A 19,467-nucleotide genomic window follows, 5' to 3' on the forward strand; every position below is an offset into this window, starting at 1 on the left:
GATTTTAGCATAACTCAAAAAGTAAGTTACAGCCTTGGCAGTTAACTGATGTGAAAGTGCTTCGGTTCATAACATTATGAGTGAAGTCCGGAGCCATTACAAGATAGACATAAATTGATCCTCCACAGATAGTGTTGAATAAAGCATATAGTCTAGAGGAAAATTTCTGTCTCAGATTTTAACATCAAACTCTCTGACTGTTCAAATGACTCTAAGCACTATGGGTCTTAACATCTGAGATCATCAGTCCCCTAGACTTAGAACTACTTAAACCTAACTAATCTAAGGACATCACACACATCCCTGCCCAAGGCAGGATTGGAACCTGCGACCGTAGCAGCAGCACAGTTCCAGACTAAAGCACCTGGAACTGCTCGCCACATCAGCCGGCTCTCTGACTATTGATTTAAAATAGTAATAGTAATAGTAGTAGTAGTAGTAGTAACAACAACAACAACAAAGTAACTGGAACACACACAAGCAAGAGGCGGGCAGATTAGCATTTCCATACCTTGCAGATTGTGAGCATATCTGAAATGGCTTTACGGCCAACATTAGCAGCTACAATGATGTCATCCTGCTTGCAGCTATTGCCAGCAGCTACAGCTTTTGCTGTGGCAACTGTAATCGATTTTGTACAACGGACTAAATCCTCTGGAGTTGCTGAAGTCTTTGGCTGGTCAGGAGAATTAAGAGCCTGTACAAATAATGAGGATAACTTACAATGAAGTTCAGATGAGAAAGTAAACAGTTACAAATGTTGAGTTGGCAGAGTCATCACTACATTCATGTAATTATAAATGTATATTATATATTGTGTGCTACAAGGCAACTGTGGTGTTTGGCCAAGAAACAAAGCCTTTATACAAACTATAAAAAACGATGTGAAGCATAATGCTGTAGAGTGAACGCTACATTGCAAGACATACTCTTATCTCTTGCGCTATGGCCTGTATAGTTGACTCCAAAGCTCGGGTGCCTCGTGTATGTTCATCTTCAACTGCTTTAACAGTCTTCAGTAAAGATGTCACATTCGTCACCATCACCTATAAAAGAAAAAGTGAGTCAGGTTAACACCCAAGACGTATAAACAAGAATAAATCTAAGCTTGGGTTACAAGAACAGAATGTTAAGTAACTCTGACACCTACAAATAAATACAGGCAACACTTATCAACACAACAGATTATATGTTACTTAACAGTTAATATTCTACAGCATACACAATACCACAAAGTCTTTGGTTAGCCATGCATTCCTTCTCCGTCAGGCTAGAGTAACACACAAAACACATCACCAAATTTCGTTAAAAATACAATGGCATGCTGCATGTTCAGTAATGAAGTAAATTGATTACCTACCATTTAAAAATTAAAAATTTTGATTTTTAAGTGTAACAAAACATCCACTGCATACCATTATTTCAGTTTTTTATGCTTGTAAATACCACAAACAAGTCATTATCTTTGTGCAAGTGACACTGTCCTCTTCACACTTCAATAGGAAACATCATATACCTCAAATTTATCAAGTACTTCTAGAAAAAAATAAACAAACAACAGTTTTGGAATTGCGAATTGAGAAAGTCTATATATTCTGACTGATCCATATATCACAATATGGAATATATCTCCTGTTGATTGCAAGCAACAACATAACATTAATTGAAGGCAGTACATTGTGAATAGTGCACAACAGTACAAAATTCAAGATATAATAGAATTTTAATAGAATTCTGACAATTACAATCACTCACAAATCACCTACTTTTACAAATTTGCTGCTATGTACAAAAGTCAGCACAAGTACTAACTGTTATTTAATGTTTGGTATTGTGTATCATTTTCCTCTAACAAAATGAGTAATGTCATCCCCACAGAGAGATTGATGTCACATAAATGCCTTTCACCAAATTAAAACAAACAAACAAACAAAAGATAATGATTACATATGTCATTTCGTCAACAAAACTGTTTAACTGGACAAAAAGCCCGTTCCTGCAAACTATTTTTTCATTAAAACACCATGTAAAACTCAATACCATGCACATTAATTTTGTTACTGAGCACTTGATTTTAATATATAAATCAAACTAAAAGAAAAACCGAACAAGCAAGCACAAGGCTTTAATCATTTTGGCACACCAGGTAGATTAATTTTATATAATGTTTAGCAGTGAAAGGTGACATGACAGCAACTCTAGTGGTCTACAAAATATTTTAAGTTCCTTTAATTTTCTCACTTAAGTATATGCAATCACACTAAATCTTGTGCCATGCATATCAGGTAATGGTCAAACTAATGATACAGCAGTGGGGCATGTACAATTTCCACAGTGATTTCATTTATATAAAATATACATTTCCAACATAGGGGATATATCACTTGAAATAGCAAAATAACAATCAAGATAAATAAATTTCATACATAAATGGTCTGACATTTTTGTAGGAGATAATTTACTCCACAGAAAACTGAAGCATATATCACTGTGTGACAGTTCACATTAACCTATTACTAACATAAATTTAGCCCCAAGAGTACACATGAGGCCTATCTGTTTATATTTCATCCTTTTTTTCTTTTTTCTTGGTAATAAAATTGCATGGGCTTCAATCTGCAATAGTCTACTTGCTCCTAGATACATGTGCAGGTAAGGTTTGAATTTTGTACTTTCAGCTACTATGAGAGAGGAAAAAATTACACTATGAACCATTCTCATTGCCCTAATACTTGACAACAGGCACATGTACCACTTCAGATGAGAGTGTCAGTTTTCAAAGTTGGTTTTAATACACTACTCCAAGAGATCCCCGACAAGTCAGAGTGTAACATTGTTCATCTCTGCTGCAGTACTATGTGGTTCACAGAAGCACAAGTTTTAGCACATATGTTCTGTGGCTTTGGATGGTCACATTCTTAAATTGACAAAAAATTACATTCAGTGACTGACGAACTGTCACAGTAATTCACAATTCATTAAACTGCAAACACATCATCTAGTTTTATCAGTCAACATTGGGTAGAGATGCTGCAGGTTATTGTTTACCTTCGTTCATAAAGTATCTGTCTTACAAACATAATTAAGAAATTGACACCATTTGTCAGATATTTTACCATGGAGGTGAACAATATATTTATTGTAACAAATAACTGTTATCAGCAAAATTAACAAAATTTTAATCTCATATCTCTTAAAAATGTTACACATGAACTAAGTTCTTTCTTAAGAAGCGGGATGTGTATCAAAACCAACCATGAAAAAATAAAAATGGGGAAAAGAGTACACAATAGACTGCATAACCAATCATGTCAACAATAGTAAAAATACATTTTTTTCATCTACAGCCGCACACTGAATAGTGTCACACTTTCCCAAAAGGCAACAGATCATTTATGGCATTTTAGCAGACAACTCTGATATATTTTCTAATAAAAATGTTCTGAAACTGGTAACTGTGTTTATTTTGATTTTCTAATATGACATTTATGAGATGTGGCTGCTATTTAAATCAAGTTTAAATAAGAAAAAATAAATATATTTGAAATATCAAAATGAACATTTAAGTCACAATGTGATTCTGGTCTCCAAGAAAATCTCTGCAACCAAAAGTTTTTAAGCAGCTACTAATTGTACTAAATCAGTGGTGGGGGTCTCTGACTGATGCAGATTCTCGACGCTAAGCAGGCGGATTAGTTCCTCTTCTTGATCAGACACGAGCCAATCCGTGTCCGAATCCACCTGCCGGATCAACAAAACATAAAATATGCATCCTCTTTTTTTTCTTTTTTCTTTTTTTTTTTTTTTTTTTGCACAAAAGGTGTCCACACTAACGTCTGTACTACTGAGAATTGCAAAAGGTTGAGAGAAAAAAATATGGTGACATTCAAGTACTGTAATGCCAATTAATTTGCACACAATTGCTTCAAACGGGTGACAGAATGCAAGTGCTCCATCTACTTGCGATGTTCCTGATATAGCATTTGGTATATGAACACAAGTAAATATGAATTTAGGGAAACAAAGATATATTTTGTGATAACTTTTAGCTAGCAGAAACATAATCAGCTAACTATTTACACACAGAGCAAAGGACAGTCTTTTGACAAAAACACATAGTTGCAAGTTCTTCCTCATAGATGAATTGGCAGCAATTAGAAAAGATCTGACAAAAGCACAATAGGTCACATTGGACAAGTTGCCACAGACCATTTACAAATCATGTCTATGGTGAACATCTGTGCTGCTCATACTACAGTAAAATACAATCCCTGAACACTCAGAGTAAAGCTGACTGTAATTCTGTTGTTTGGAAACAGAAAAATCACAGAGTGCAGTTTAGGTGAACATTTACCAAAATAACATTGAGGCAGACTCTCTACCTAAAGCACAAATCAATAATTTATAAAGAAGAACAAAAAATTCAAAGCCTTAATTTTCGACTGAGGGCATAAATCTATAATTGACAATGTTGTAAGTCAGTCATTCTGTGCCAGAAGAACAGACAGTGATATTTAGACTAACTCCCAAAATAAAATGACTACAATTCAAACATGTGATGATTTTATCAAATTATTAAAGTTTTCCTATCAGTCACTTCAGGAAAGAAAATGTACAAATTCTTAATTTACTGTCCTTCAGAAACCTATATTCTAATATAGGGTAGTTCTGTAAAAATAGTAAGTTTCAAAGATTATAACTTCATTTATTTCACAGTTCATACCATACGATTTCTCACTGTTACTCAGTACAAAATGACAATACAATATCATTACCACATTTCTTGCATTAATATTATATGCCTCTTAATGTGTTGTATGGCTCCCTTCACCTTTGGTGTCTACTATGGTATGTGTTTGCACCATTTCCTTGTATTAAACCCCTCATTCTATTCCTGCTTGTGGTGTCACCGCCAGCCACCACACTTGCTAGGTGGTAGCTTTAAATCGGCCGCGGTCCATTAGTACATGTCGGACCCGCGTGTCGCCACTGTCAGTGATCGCAGACCGAGCGCCACCACACGGCAGCTCTCGAGAGACGGACTAGCACTCGCCCCAGTTGTACGGACGACTTAGCTAGCGATGCACACTGACGAAGCCTCGCTTATTTGCAGAGCAGATAGTTAGAATAGCCTTCAGCTAAGTCAATGGCTACGACCTAGCAAGGCGCCATTAGCATTACATTGCATGTATCTACAGAGTCTCACTTGTATCATCAAGAACGCTGTATAAAAATGATGGATTAAAGTTAAGTATTCCAGCAGCTACGTACTTTTCTTTATAGCATTCATTACGTATCCTGTTTCAGACCTAACGCCCGCCTGCGTGAGTTAGCGCGTGCATCTTGGCCGCCTCTTTCAATTAGTGTGCGTAGTGTTGGCAAGTCTGCCGACACTACACTGCTGTCTACAGAAGAAGGAATTCACAGGTCTGAAACACTAAGATTCTCAGTTTACATCAATGTGTATTCATTACGAAGACCATTACCCCACTTTCTTTCATGGGGGCAGCATTCCTCCAACCTCTCTTCATATTTATGTTTTTCATGATTTACAATTTTTGTTTTCTTATGAACAGAACAAACACACAGTATAAATAACACACATTTTTACTGGATTTAATTCTGAATTTCTATTTGGGCATTTCTACAAAAAAGTGCTCTTTGTAACTATACCGGAAAATTAACTTCTAAATACTATCTCTCTCTCACACACACACACACACACACACACACACACACACACACACACACAGAGAGAGAGAGAGAGAGAGAGAGAGAGAGAGAGAGTATGGTTATGGTAGAGTCGTAGAGGCATTCTGCATCTGGCTGCTTAGAAATGATGGAACTTCACTGCTGTCAGTATTAAAAAAAAAAAAAAGAAAAAGAAAAGGGCATTCTTTGAAGATGTAAAAGTTCTGTATTAGATTAGCTACACATTAAACAGTTCTTACAATTTTTACTGATGTATATTCTCATGAAACATAACACAGACAACAGCATATCTGAACAGCTTAATAATACGGTTTCCCCTTTCTCAGTTTCATGAGAGAGTAGCTAGTTATCAATAACATACCTTGGCTGATTCCTTCAGGTGATTCATGGATGGATCATTGATGCTCTTCCCTGATGCAGCCTTTGTAGCCTGTATCAGATCGCCAAGAGCTGATGCAACATCTTTTACAGCATTAATTAGCATTACCTACAGAAAAAGGTGGGATTACAAATAGTAAACATGATGTGCACCACTAAATGTAAAATATTCTTTCTAAAAATTTTATCTGAAGTAGTAGCTCTCTGAAAACTACCACAAACTTGCATATGTAAGTGATCTACTGTGATTTTTCAGTTAAATATTGCTACAAACTTTAAAATAATCTTTTCACCTGAGCTTCTGGGTTATTGGATCCAAGAGAGGCTGCACCGAGTTTCACAACTTCTGACAGCTGTACAATTGTTGCAACAGCATTCTGAGCAGCAACAGCTAACTGCTCTTGAGAGGATGCTGCACCTAAAATGACAGAGTAACTACGTATTACTTAAAATGTGTAACTGATCAATTTGTATCCATTTAAACGTTAAAGAGACATCAATGACTTGCCGTCCTGGTAGACCTGAGCTAGGACACACAATGTAACACAGCTAAAAATATTAAAAATGTTCAAAAACATGTGTAGATGTGTGTACTTTCCTGATATTTACAAACTATCCCCTTTGTTGCCAACTCAATATGACTAGTAATCATCCTTTCCCTTCTCACTTTACTGTTATTCAATTTCTGAAAGGCTATGTCTGGCAGTTGGCCCAGAATATAAATGAATAATGTATTTGCACATAAATGAGGGAAGAAATTTGCTACTGTATGATTATAATATTGGCAACAAATCACTGGAAAAATTAACTACCATAAAATACCTAGGCATAATCATCCAGAGCAACTACAGCAGAAGGACCATATAAAACAAATTATGGGAAAAGCAAATGTACAGCTGAGAGTCACTGGAAGAATCTTCAGGAAACATTATTCATCCATGAAAAAAGTGGCTTACAAAACACTTGTCCGACCAATTCTTGACTACTGCTCATCAGCCTAGGACCCTTACCAGGAAGGATTAACATGGGACCTAGACAAGATACAACAAAGAGTGGTACACTTCTTCACATGATCATTTAGTCAGTGTGACAGCATTATGGGTACGCTCAACAAACTCCAGTTGCAGACACTATAATTGTGTCAGTACCACCATACTGTTAGATAAACTAAGGAGCACGGGATGGGGGAACTAGATACTCTTAATTATTTAGTATACCACAGTACATGAACCCAACAAATGAATAATATTTCTAAACATATTATTTAAAATGTCCTCAGTTGCTCTATGTTTATTGGTATTGAATATACTGTAATTATTCTTTGCATATGAAAAAAATAACTAATTCTCAATGTGCATTAAGTGGAAAATCATTAGCATCATCATGAGAAACAACGGAAAACCCAACATTCAAACTTGTAGAACTCCAATCAATCATTCCCCCAACCCCTTGAAAAAATTTGGAAAAAGTACCCTCCTACTACTGATGCATTTTGGAGAACAAGTGTCTGCATTATTATTATTATTATTATTATTATTAAGAATGACACAAGCGACCTATTAGCTACACCATTAAGGTCATAAAAGTCAAGTTTTGTATCAAAGTGTGGTTATTTACACAGCTGAATGCTTTGGATAGGTCACAGAAAATATCACTTGTTGCTGTTTTACAATTTCATCCTTGTAAAAGCTGATGCGTGAATGTACATTTGGCATTACTAATTGCAAAACCCATCTGAAATTAAAACTGTGATTTGCTAACATCATTATTGTTTGCAAGATGAGAAACTATTTCAGAGTACACATACATAACTTTCTCGAAAATTCTAGAAAATTATGTCAACATTAAGATAACTTAGTAATTATTAACATTGTGATAAAGGGTATAACAAATGCATATTATAATTCCTCTGTAAAAGTGCCCTGACTTGTTGGTACTTACATATTTCAGAGAGGGTGACACTTGTAACTTGAAATATTTGTTTTTAGTTAAATGGTTTGTGGCAGACATAGTACTTGTATATCTGTGTGTGTGTGTTTGTTTGGGGGGGGGGGGGGGGGGGTTTCACACAAAACACATATGCTTGACTTCATACTCTGCTCATATCATCCATTAAATTTTTACACTCTGAATCTATTTACTTATTTATTTAAATCTCACAATTCATCAGCAATGCTTGATATGATAGCATTTTCAAAGTTCACAAAAAAACAGCAAGTTATAACATGTTAGAGAATGTCACTCAATAACCAACCTGCAACAAGTGTTTTTGTGTCTTCAACCAGAGCTTTTGCGGTCTTGAGTATGTTCTCACGGTGGTCAGAGAATGATTCATCTTCATTGTCAGCATGCAATGTACCAGCAGTGGCAAACATAATAGTTGTATCAAGATCACCAATGATCCCAGAAACTGTGCTGGCAGCATTGATACAAGCCTGGGTGCCTCGAGAACCAGCCTGAAGTGCTGCCAGAACAGCAGACACCTGTAACACACGCAAGTAATAATACGTACAATTTTCATGGTTCTCATTAGCAATTTCTCCCTCCAAGAACTGTCTGCTTTTCACTGGTCTACAATTTTCATTATATGAAATGAAGCTATCTGGACTAGCAGATGAGACCTGTGGCCTTTGTAGTGGATTAGATTATGAAAGTCAGTGTCTTGGTCCCATTTTACTTTATTAAAAGCCATCAACAGATTTAAAACTGTGAAAATATAAACAAAAACAAACAAGAAGGTGGACTTCTTAAATGTGTGAATAGTGAGAACAACTTATCTAATGATTACAAGTAGAAGAACAACAGCACAGAGTGCATATTAATGATAAAGTAAAAATTACAATGATGTACATGCATTGACTAAGTGCCTATGGGCACTGCTGTAACATTTAGGTTACTTGTTCACTTTATTTACACACTAAATAAGCCTTTTGTCTTGTTCTGTAAATCTATTTATATTTTGTTGTTTATAGCTTATCATTTTTAGATCTGATGATGGTTGCACACTGACTTTTATAACCTAATTTCCATTGCATTTAACTGTAGTAACAGATGGAACCCATCCCCAGAAATCATATGAAAAGTTTGGAGCACATTCAAAATAATGCCTCATCTTTGGACAACAAGCTAAAAAGAGGAAGGTAAACTGCCTTCACTGAGAAATTCCTTGTACAGCACTCAACATTTCTTCAATAAGTTTCTTTTTACAAATGTTTGGCATAGCAGAAACTGCAAGTGCGTATACACAATACTTTCAGACAAAATTACGTTCCAAAAGAAAAGTTTCAAAACTAGCATAGAAAACACACCACCACGTCAATTGCAGTACACATTTTCAAAGATCACAAATGAAGAAATAAACAATACTTATTGACATTACATCCAGTAATTTACAGTTGCCAGAATAAGGTTTTCACTCTGCAGTGGAGTGTACACTGTTATGAAAATTCCTGGCAGATGCACCTATGTGCCTGACTGTGACACGAATTCAGAACCTTAACCTTTTGTGGGCAAGTGCTCTACCGTCTGAACTACCCAAGTATGACTTATGACCCATCCTCACAGCTTTACTTCCACCAGTAGCTCGTGTCCTACCATCCAGACTTCACAGAAAATATCCTGTGAAAGCTGCAAGACTAGCACTCCTGGAAGAAAGGATATTGCAGAGACACAGAGAGCCAGTCTTACAAGTTTTGCAACAAAGATTCTGTGAAGTTTGGATGGAAGGAGATGAGGTGCTGGTTGAAGTAAAGCTGTGAGGACAGGTCATGAGTCATACTTGAGTAGCTCAGGCAATTGAGCACTTGCTTGCGAAAGACAAAGGTCCGAGTGTGAGTCTGGGTCCGGCATACAGTTTTAATCTGCCATGAAGCTTAATTTTCAAATAGTTGCAGGTAAGACATCTAGCTACAAATACTCTCTACAAATCAGGAAGGTAATAAGAGGAAATGATAGAGAACAATGTCCTGTTGACATCCAGGTCACTAAGAGATGGAATGTTATTTTTGACTGGATGAGGATCAGAGAAGAAATCACAACAGCTTTGTAGAAGAGAGTATGTATTTCAGCCCTCAAAATGTTTCTACTAACATTTTAACAATGCATATCATTTGTACACACTGCAAAGATTCACAAAGATCAAAATCACATTATTTTTATATCTGCTTAAGAGACCAAAAGTAGATAATTCCACTTGTAAAGACAAAGAAGAGAGTGGAGTAGCAGAATGTGTGCATTGAAGGTTGAATTTATACCATCAGACTTGTGGAAGAAAATCTTCCACACAGTCCTGAAAATGTGATAACTATTTCACTGTCAGCTTAACAGCTAGTACATCAAAATTACTGACTAGAATAATATATACACAGAGGACAAAAGTCATGAGATATCTCCTAATATTGTGTTGGACCACATCGAGGTGCTCCATTACGACAGGCAATGGCGTAATGCAGCACCTCGATGTGGCATGGACTCAGCAAGTCATTTGAATTTGCCTGCAGAAATATTGGGGATCCTGCTGCCTCTACAACCTCCCTTAATTGAGAAAGTGTTGCCAGTGCAGGAATTTGTACACAAACTGACCTCTTGATTTTCTCTCATAAATTTCAATGGGATTCATGTTGGGTGATCTGGGTGGCCAAATCAGTTGCTCAAATTGTCCAGAATATTCTTCAAACCAATCGTGAACAGTTGTGGCCCAGTGATTTGGCGCATTGTCATCTATAAAAATTCCATCATTGTCTGGGATCATTAAGTCCATGAATGGCTGCAAATGGTTTCAAAGTAGCCAAAAATAACCATTTCCAGTCAATGATCAGTTCAGATGGACCCGAGGGCCCAGTCCATTCCATGTAAATACAGCCCACACCATTATGGAGCCGTCATCAGCTTGCATAGTGCCTAGATGACAACTTGAGTCCAAGGCTTTGTGGGGTAAGTGCCACCTTCGAAACCTACCATCAGCTCTTACCAACTGAAACTGGGACTCATCTCACCAGGCCATAGTTTTCTAGACATCTAGGGTCCAACTGATATAGTCAAAAGCCCAGAGAAGCACTGCAGGCGATGTTCATGCTGTTCACAAACGCTCTCCTGTGAGTCATCTGCTGCCATAGCTCATTAAAGCCAAATGTTGATGCAGTGCCCTAATGGATGTGTTTGTCATACATCCCAAATTGATTTTTGCAGTTATTTCTGTTAACACTGACAACTCTACACAAATGCCACTGCTATAGGTCACTAAGTGAAGGCCATTGGCCACTGTGCTGACATGAAATGTCCCCTGGGCCTAGCTCCTGCTATTATTCGGAGTTTAAAGTTCATTAATTCCTGTCATGTGGCCATAATCATGTCAAAAACCTTTTCATGTGAATCACCAGAGTACAAATGACAGATCTGACAATGCACTGCCCTTTTATACCATGTGCATGTAATACTACCATCATCAATGTATGTGCACATTACTATCCCATGACCTTCATCATCTCAGTGTAGAGGAATGGAAGTGAAAGTCTGTTAGATGACAATTCCTTTGACCTTAGGAAACGCAAAGGCACCAGAGAGGCAGCTCTGGCATTGCTCCTGCATGGAGACACATCTTTAGATAGAGAATGACAACGTCAGTTGATTTATTCACCGACAGATTTCATTCAACAAAGTAAAATGTCGCATGATGTTTGAAAGTCTCAGAAATATACATACAAGGTCTGTTCAGAAAGTAACCAACCATTTTGAATTACATACTGATGGAGGTATTTAGCGATATGCAGTTGGCAGCACTTCCTTGCACACTAACTCCTTTGTAACAATGTGTTTAGAGTGTTGGTATATTGTTTAGTTTTCATGAATGTGTAACTGGGGAAGACTTTTCAAAAAGCATTTCAACATTCGGAACTAGCTCTTGGAGATGATGCTCTGGGCTGTTCACATTGTTTTCACAATTTATAAGTGCTCGTCACTCAACTGAAGGTGATCCTCAACGAGGAAGGGCTTCCACTTCAAATGACAAAATACACATTAAAAAAAAAAAAAAATCAACACTTTGGTGGACACAAATTGCTGATTGACCATTGTGCAATAGTTACACAAAAAAAAAATCTGTAGAAAGAGTTCAGAGATGTGGCAAGACAACTCATGAGTCTTGCACCCCGACAATGTGCCTACACACTCAGCTTTGTCAGGTCCTCAGTTTCGTGTCAAAAATCAGATGATTGTTCTCCCACAGCCACCTTACTCACCCGCCTGGCTCCTTGCATTTTCTTCTTATTTTCAACATTAAAGTCAGTGCTGAAGCACAATTCTCAGAGTACTGATGACAAAGCAAATTCATCACAGAATATTAAGGGCATTCAAAGGAAGGACTGCTGCGCAAAATTGAAACACTGCTGACAAAAGCTTGTAAAGGGGGTAGTGGAGTACTCCGATGGGGACAATGACCAATAATCTGTGAAATTAACAATAAAGTTTACAAAACTAAATTTTGGTTATTTTCTGAGCAAAACTCATATAAGATGTAAGGAAATATGGGTAATACATAACACATACACGAACCAACAGGGAACAATAAAAATGAAATACTAAGAGAGAAGTGGTCAAATTACAAAGGGTGTAAGGTAAGGATGTAGTCTTCCTCCCCTACTGTTCAATTTTTACATTAAACAAACAATAAGACCTCAGGGTGAAGTATATCACTGATAAGATTTGCTGATGACATTACTATCCACAGGGTGGACGAGTAAGATTAAAGGACCTGCTGAATAGAATGAGCAGTCTAATGAGAAGAGAATATTGTCCAAGAGTAAATTAAAGGAAAATGAAAGTAATGGTAATTACTAAAATTGATATTGGTGATAAAATAAAAATTTGGGACCATGTAGTAGATAAAGTGAAGGAATTCTCCTATCTCAGAAGCAAAATAACGAATGATGTACAAAGTGAGGAGGACATAAGAAGCAAGTTAACACAGGAAAAGAAGTCTACTAGTACCATACATAAGCTTTAATTTGAGGAAAAATATCTGGAGACAGCATTATATAGAAATGCATCATGGACTATGGAAAAACTAGAAAGGAAGAGAACTGAAGTGTTTCAGATGTGATGTTACAGGAGGATGCTGAAAAAGAAGTGGACTGATGAAAAAAGGGAGGAGTAAGTTCTCAACAGAATTGGCAAGAACGTAATATGTGGTAAACACTGACTACACAAGGGAACAGGATGATCTGTATTAAGACAACATGAAATAACTTTTGTGATCCCAGAGGGAGCTGCTGAGGACAAAAATTATATGGGAAGACATAGAACGGTCTATACACACACTAAGATTTGCAGACAACTGCACAATGAAAGAGATATTAATGACTCAAATGGAAAAAAATTCCTACTGTAAGTGCAGTTAGGAGCAACTCACCTTTTCGGAAACAAGCCTTGCTCCATCTGCAACATCCCTCTGTGCATACGTATCATGGGGACCAGCCAACTGACAACTGCCACCAGCCTGTACTAGGGTCTGACATGCACGGCCAAGCTCTTGTACACCACCTCTGATACGAGCAGATACTTCAGCATTACTCGTAGCAGCAGCCGCACCTATAGAATCCTGTGCCAACTGAGCATACCAACGTGCCAACTCGGCACCTAGTGCTCCTAGATGACTTGGCTCAGTGCCTGACTTAGCCACCTGAAACACATTTATGGAACATTGAAAGATTATTCTCTGCAGACAATGCTGATCAAAACGTAAAACTGCTATTTCCACTGTAGAAATCTTCGAAATGATTTTCACATAAACAACACAAAGACAATTATGTCCATTCAAGACAGCAATTACTTTTATAGTTACTAACTATCAAGACAATTTAAAAAACACTGCTGCATGCATTAAAAGATTAATGCATGCAAAATAAATAAATATATAAATGCTGAAAGCTGCAGAATTCAATACAAACCATGTCTTGTGACACACGTGCTATTTCTTTGGCTGCACGAACCATACGTGTCTGGTACTCGACAAAACCATGCTCCTCATCAACTCCGACACTAGCTCGTGTATCCGAGATGCGTGACATGGCACGTGTTATCGTGTCAACAATGCCTGTTACAACTCCTGCCTGAGTCGACAGTTGCTCCAATGTACGGCTTAGGTCTTGAAGAGCATCGCGCAAGGCATCAGCGGTCTCATCAATGTCTGAATGAATATTCACTGCCTGTAGAATACAAAGTGAAGAAAATGAAAAGAAACCTAAGACGACATGCTAATTATTAAGAAATGGAAGAAGAGGGGAAGGAGGAGGAATAGCACCTGAGAGCACAGTCATAAAAAGGAGTTTGAGAAATAGGTGGGATAGAAGGTCAGTGGTAACAAGGTGCTAATGGGAGAGAGTGATTCTTGTTTTATAAGCATATACTATTAAAGGAAAGGTTGTGAATACTGATTATTTTTAAAGTCAAAGTAAACAAATGAAGTAGCATCATTATAGATATATAACTACCAAATGTGTTTTTAACATAATAGCTGACACGCTATATCAGTTACTACACATGCATATTTTTTTTTTTTTTTTAACATAATCCAAACATTAAATCAGCATACCTTTGGATTACCACCACCTTCCTTTGTTGCATAAACTAACTGTAAAGCACTCTCTGCTACAGTCTTTGTCTGATCCAGGAGTACCATCTGCTGCTTTGAGTGCACCATGTTGGATGCTGCTCCAACTGCTCCAGTTACCAAGGGATCAAAATAGAGCACCATTTGATTCACCTAGAAAATTGATTACAAAAATATTTCATACTTTTCAATGGTCTATAACAAATACAAAGAGAATTTTCAACAAAAAATAACACTGAAATCATTTCTATAATAATTCTGATATTACAGGCACACTATCTTGTCCCTTGTTAGTAACTATGCACGAATAATAGCATATTTTACTATTATAAAAATATCTGTATTTGATTATGTGACACGGAAAGACTGTGATAAATATAGAGTAATGCTCTGCCTATCACATGGAAAATCGTTCTGCTAAATCTTACCACACTACTGTAACAGATGGTAACACTAACATACAGAATATCATAAATACAACTATATGTCAGTATACATGTCTGACAATAGTGTGAACTGTACAAAAAGGAAATTTCCATTCAACAATTTTTCATTTTACACAGAGATAGTTCAACTGACCTGTACTTATCTACTAGGTTTTACAACCACAGGTTTCTTCTTCAGGGTACAATAGGAAAAATTCTATTTGTCAAGCACTGCTTGATCGCTGAACATATTAGTTCTGAATTGAAAGAAGTTTATGTACTACAGATTTTAGTATATTTATCCTTAAAATACACAACTGCTTTCCAGAAGCTAAGAGGCAGGTGGACAGAATGTGAAATGAAGTTGAGTTTCCATCTGTACTGCCCTTTGAAAGCCACAGTTTCAACACATCACTTGACTACTTTCATCCAATTCAAATAAACTTATGGTATTTGGAAAGTAAACGAACCCAAAGTAGCCAACCAGTTGCAACAAAAGGTGGTTTCATTGGATGTGAACCAGTCTTCTGAATCCATCAAAACCATGACAAAATGTTGAATAAAACACCTTTTGTTGCAAATGATTGGCTGCTTTGGATTCATTTACTGATGATCTCTAACCATTGCTGAAGCACAGCCATGTTCAAAATATACTTATGATATTCTGTATATACTAACTCAGTTGGTGCCATTTATCATACCCATAAATGGTTTCCTTGCCCTTTCACCTAATCTGAATAAAATCAGTAACCATTAGCTTTACCATTCTGCTACAATGGTTTAATCACTTTTGTATCTGGTAGGTGACTGACAGCCATAAGCTACAAATATCATATCTGAAGAGGATAAAGTGTACAAGAGACTTAGAACCAACAGAGGAGCACCGTGACAAAACCAGGCCTCCAGGAGTATTGCATCCCAACCAATTTGGCAGGAGACACAAACTTATGTAAAAAGCAGAAATCAGCAGGGAGAAGCAGTATTTAACCCTTTCTGAACCAGCTTGTCATTGTTCAGGCAGCTGGACAGTATGTGACACCTCAGTCTGTGTCAATCATAGCCATCGCCATAACTCTGCTGCCACCGGGTCGCGAACCAATGATTGCACCTGTCTGCCCAGCCCAGATGGCCAACACTCCACCAACTGCCTGCCCCTGCTCTTCAGTTGTCAGTCCACAGGTCAGCCCTGGACACCACCACTATTGTGCCACTGGGATGCCAGGGCCTGTCATAAAGACAGAAGACACTGATGACTGGCCTTGCTCCACACCAGAATCATATGAAGCTTTGGGTGGCATCCGTGCCACCGTCACTGAGTCAGCACTCCATGATGACACTACAATGAGTAAGTAGCCCGCTTCTCTGGACCAATGGCTGTTACTAAGCCTGCTGCTCAGTGTGGAATATTACGTGAAGAATGAAATACATCTCACAGACTGTACTAGCCGGATGGAATAAATAAACACATTTCCATGTTCAAGGAGGAGTGAAGTTGAATGATTAAATGAGGAACAGGGTATATGTCCACTGCTGGACTGTCTACTGCTTCCCCGCACATCTCCCCAACACTGCCACATGCACATGAAGACTTGAACTCATCCTAAGAAGAAAAATTGCTCATGTATAATTCTGGTTTCCCCACAGTTACAGCAGACCTGCTACATATCATTCAGATGCAGTTAACAGATCATCTGTGCATTCCAGGCTGGAAATGCTATCAGAACACTCACTCCCTGTCACGACAAACTATGCAGGAGAGCCTCAACAGAATTTGGAAGAGAGAAAACACACAGACACAAGCTCTAGATTGGCCCATTATGATGTCTAAAGTGGTACAGCAGTGCGTGTGAAAAGCAAATGTTGGAGTCCTAGTCTCATACACTATTTTAGTTTATCAGAAAGTTTAAAAACAGTTCACATTTAGCTAAAGAGTGAAAATTTCATAATACACAGAGCTTGCATATTGTTAACTATGGGGAAATGAATGACACACAGCCTCTGTCACATCTCAAGCAAACTTACGGGGATTAATTTCATAAGCTGACTTACCGCATGACCAATATTTTCTGCTCCAAACTTGGCCGCTGTTCGAAGAGGTTCTAGCTTATCTGTGATTTCAGATGCTGACCGGGACATCTGGTCTGTGAAACCTTGCAAACTATTGTCACGACGTGGAGCTAAGCTCTGTGACACAGCTGACAAGGAAGCCTGATCCAGTTCACGTATTTTACCACTCAGTGTCTCTACAGCATCATCACATTCCTTTTGTCCTGGAGCCTTATCTCTAAATAGAAACAGAATGACAATTATCAAATATTTCTAATCACATTGATATCACACTATTCCAACTGCATACATTCATACCTTATTGAAGACACAAGCTTCTTTATTGAGTCAGACACACTTTTGCTGTGGTTGGCAAGCAACTGCCACGTTGGCGGGTCACGAGGACTGACTGCCAGTGACTTTGCAGCACGAACCATGGCACACGATCCATCAATTATCGACCGGGCAGCAGAGGTAACTGGCTCCTGTGCACGACGTGCCACTGCTCCAATTTTGGCTGGTTGAGAAGCAAACTCTGGTGAGCTAGCAAAGGTGCAGAGACTGTCGACAGCCTCAAGGAGTGGACGTGTAGCTCTTGCACAGCAGTCACGGTTACTTTCACTGTAGTCCTGATCCAGGGCTGTGACAACAAAGGATTCACACATAAAAATTATGTCTACCACTATCACAATATAACTTCACGCCATCTTCCTATCATGATAAAAACAAAACTAAGCCGCTCATAAATATGATTACTTGGAAATAATTTGCAGTAGCATTAATGTCACCTTGAGGTGTTTACCATTAACACTATCTGATGTGGCATTATATAAAATTGACAAAATTACAAGTTTCAAAAGCTTTCTAGAATGAAATATTCACTCTACAGTGGAGTGTGCGCTGATATGAAATTTCCTGGCAGATTAAAACTGTGTACCGGACAGAGACAAGAACTCGGGACCTTAGCCTTTCGCTGGCAAGTGCTCGCAGGAGAGCTTCTGTGAAGTTTGGAAGGTAGAAGAAGAGGTATTGGCGGAATTAAAGCTGTGAGGACGGGGTGTGAGTCGTGCTTGGGTAGCTCAGTTGGTAGAGCACTTGTCCACGAAAGGCAAAGGTCCCGAGTTCGAGTTTCGGTCTGGCACACAGTTTTAATCTGCCAGGAAGTTTCATACGCTTTATTTATACTCCCCAGAAAAACCCGAAGTTTTGCAGTATGGAGTTGGGTGAAATGTAAAAGTGAAGCTGTTATTAAAAAGATAAAAATTTTAGTGTTTTCTGAGTATTGCTGAAAACACTACTAAGCTCGACAAAGACGTTTGATTGTGCTTCAAGAAAATTATTTGTATAAAAAAGAGGCTATACAAGACACTTAAGCCAAGTGATTTGGAGTCTTCATATCAATACCAGAATCATTACAGAAAATGGAAAGTAGTTATCATCAGAGATAGATGTGAACCAGGGAGTTAAGACAGGGACATAATGCATCTCCAAAGCTATACCAAATCACTAATCCGACCCTCAGTAGTCCAGTCTCTCAGTAATCTGACCCACATCCAGCGTCTAGTTGGTCAAGCAACAATGAATTATCATGTGCAACAATGTTGTCAGTCAGTTACAATATTAAACAATGCTATACATTCCAGGAAGAGGGGAAATTTATGAATAACATGTCACTAACTGGTTGAATGGGGAAAACTGAGAGAGAGACCAACTTTTAACAGATGAAGGAATAATAAAAAGTATGCGGAAAAGTTATGATGAAAGGGATGAAGGAAAGGACATAGTAGGAGAGAGCATGAAGATTTCCCACACTGCTGAAGCTGAAGCTGTATTCATCTTCCTGGAGTACATTATTCAACAACCAGACACATGCAATATTGATGTAATACTTATAACGCAGTTCCATGCCAGCATCACATATCATCACTGTAACAACTAAAAGCTCGGGACATGTTGCATAGTGAGTGATACTACTGTATATGTATACACTCCAGAACGAAGTTTTCAATGAAAATCAACCTATCTTAGGATTTAATAAAGAGTCTTCCTTATGTGCTTAAAATAAATTTTGGACACATTCAATAACCTGGCACTTCCGTTAATCCGACATCCATATGCGCAAGGAATGGCTGGATTAGTGAGAATCTAGTGTATTTAACATCTACATAGATGACTTGATAAGGATGTGGAAAGACAACAATATTCCTTTGGGAATCAAATTGAGACGCCAGCAGTATGTGAACATCTAATTCTATGCTCCTGCTGCTGGTGCTGATGATGATGATGATGATGATGATGTAA

General features: G+C 37.8%; 1 protein-coding gene across 1 annotated transcript in view; it reads right to left on the bottom strand.

The window, feature by feature from the left end:
- LOC126469758 (talin-1) overlaps nucleotides 1-19,467 on the bottom strand; it is a 204,141-nt gene that overhangs the window by 50,563 nt on the left and 134,111 nt on the right. Inside the window, exons 30-39 of the mRNA XM_050096984.1 lie at nucleotides 17,485-17,806; nucleotides 17,170-17,404; nucleotides 14,678-14,848; nucleotides 14,034-14,291; nucleotides 13,496-13,765; nucleotides 8,345-8,573; nucleotides 6,384-6,508; nucleotides 6,074-6,199; nucleotides 930-1,046; nucleotides 512-697 (exon numbers count right to left, since the gene is read on the bottom strand). Of these exons, the coding sequence (XP_049952941.1) occupies nucleotides 512-697; nucleotides 930-1,046; nucleotides 6,074-6,199; nucleotides 6,384-6,508; nucleotides 8,345-8,573; nucleotides 13,496-13,765; nucleotides 14,034-14,291; nucleotides 14,678-14,848; nucleotides 17,170-17,404; nucleotides 17,485-17,806 (2,039 nt within the window). The remainder of the gene's footprint in view (nucleotides 1-511; nucleotides 698-929; nucleotides 1,047-6,073; nucleotides 6,200-6,383; nucleotides 6,509-8,344; nucleotides 8,574-13,495; nucleotides 13,766-14,033; nucleotides 14,292-14,677; nucleotides 14,849-17,169; nucleotides 17,405-17,484; nucleotides 17,807-19,467) is intronic.

Source organism: Schistocerca serialis, chromosome 3, assembly GCF_023864345.2.
Source record: "Schistocerca serialis cubense isolate TAMUIC-IGC-003099 chromosome 3, iqSchSeri2.2, whole genome shotgun sequence".
Classification (NCBI taxonomy): Eukaryota; Metazoa; Arthropoda; class Insecta; order Orthoptera; family Acrididae; genus Schistocerca; species Schistocerca serialis.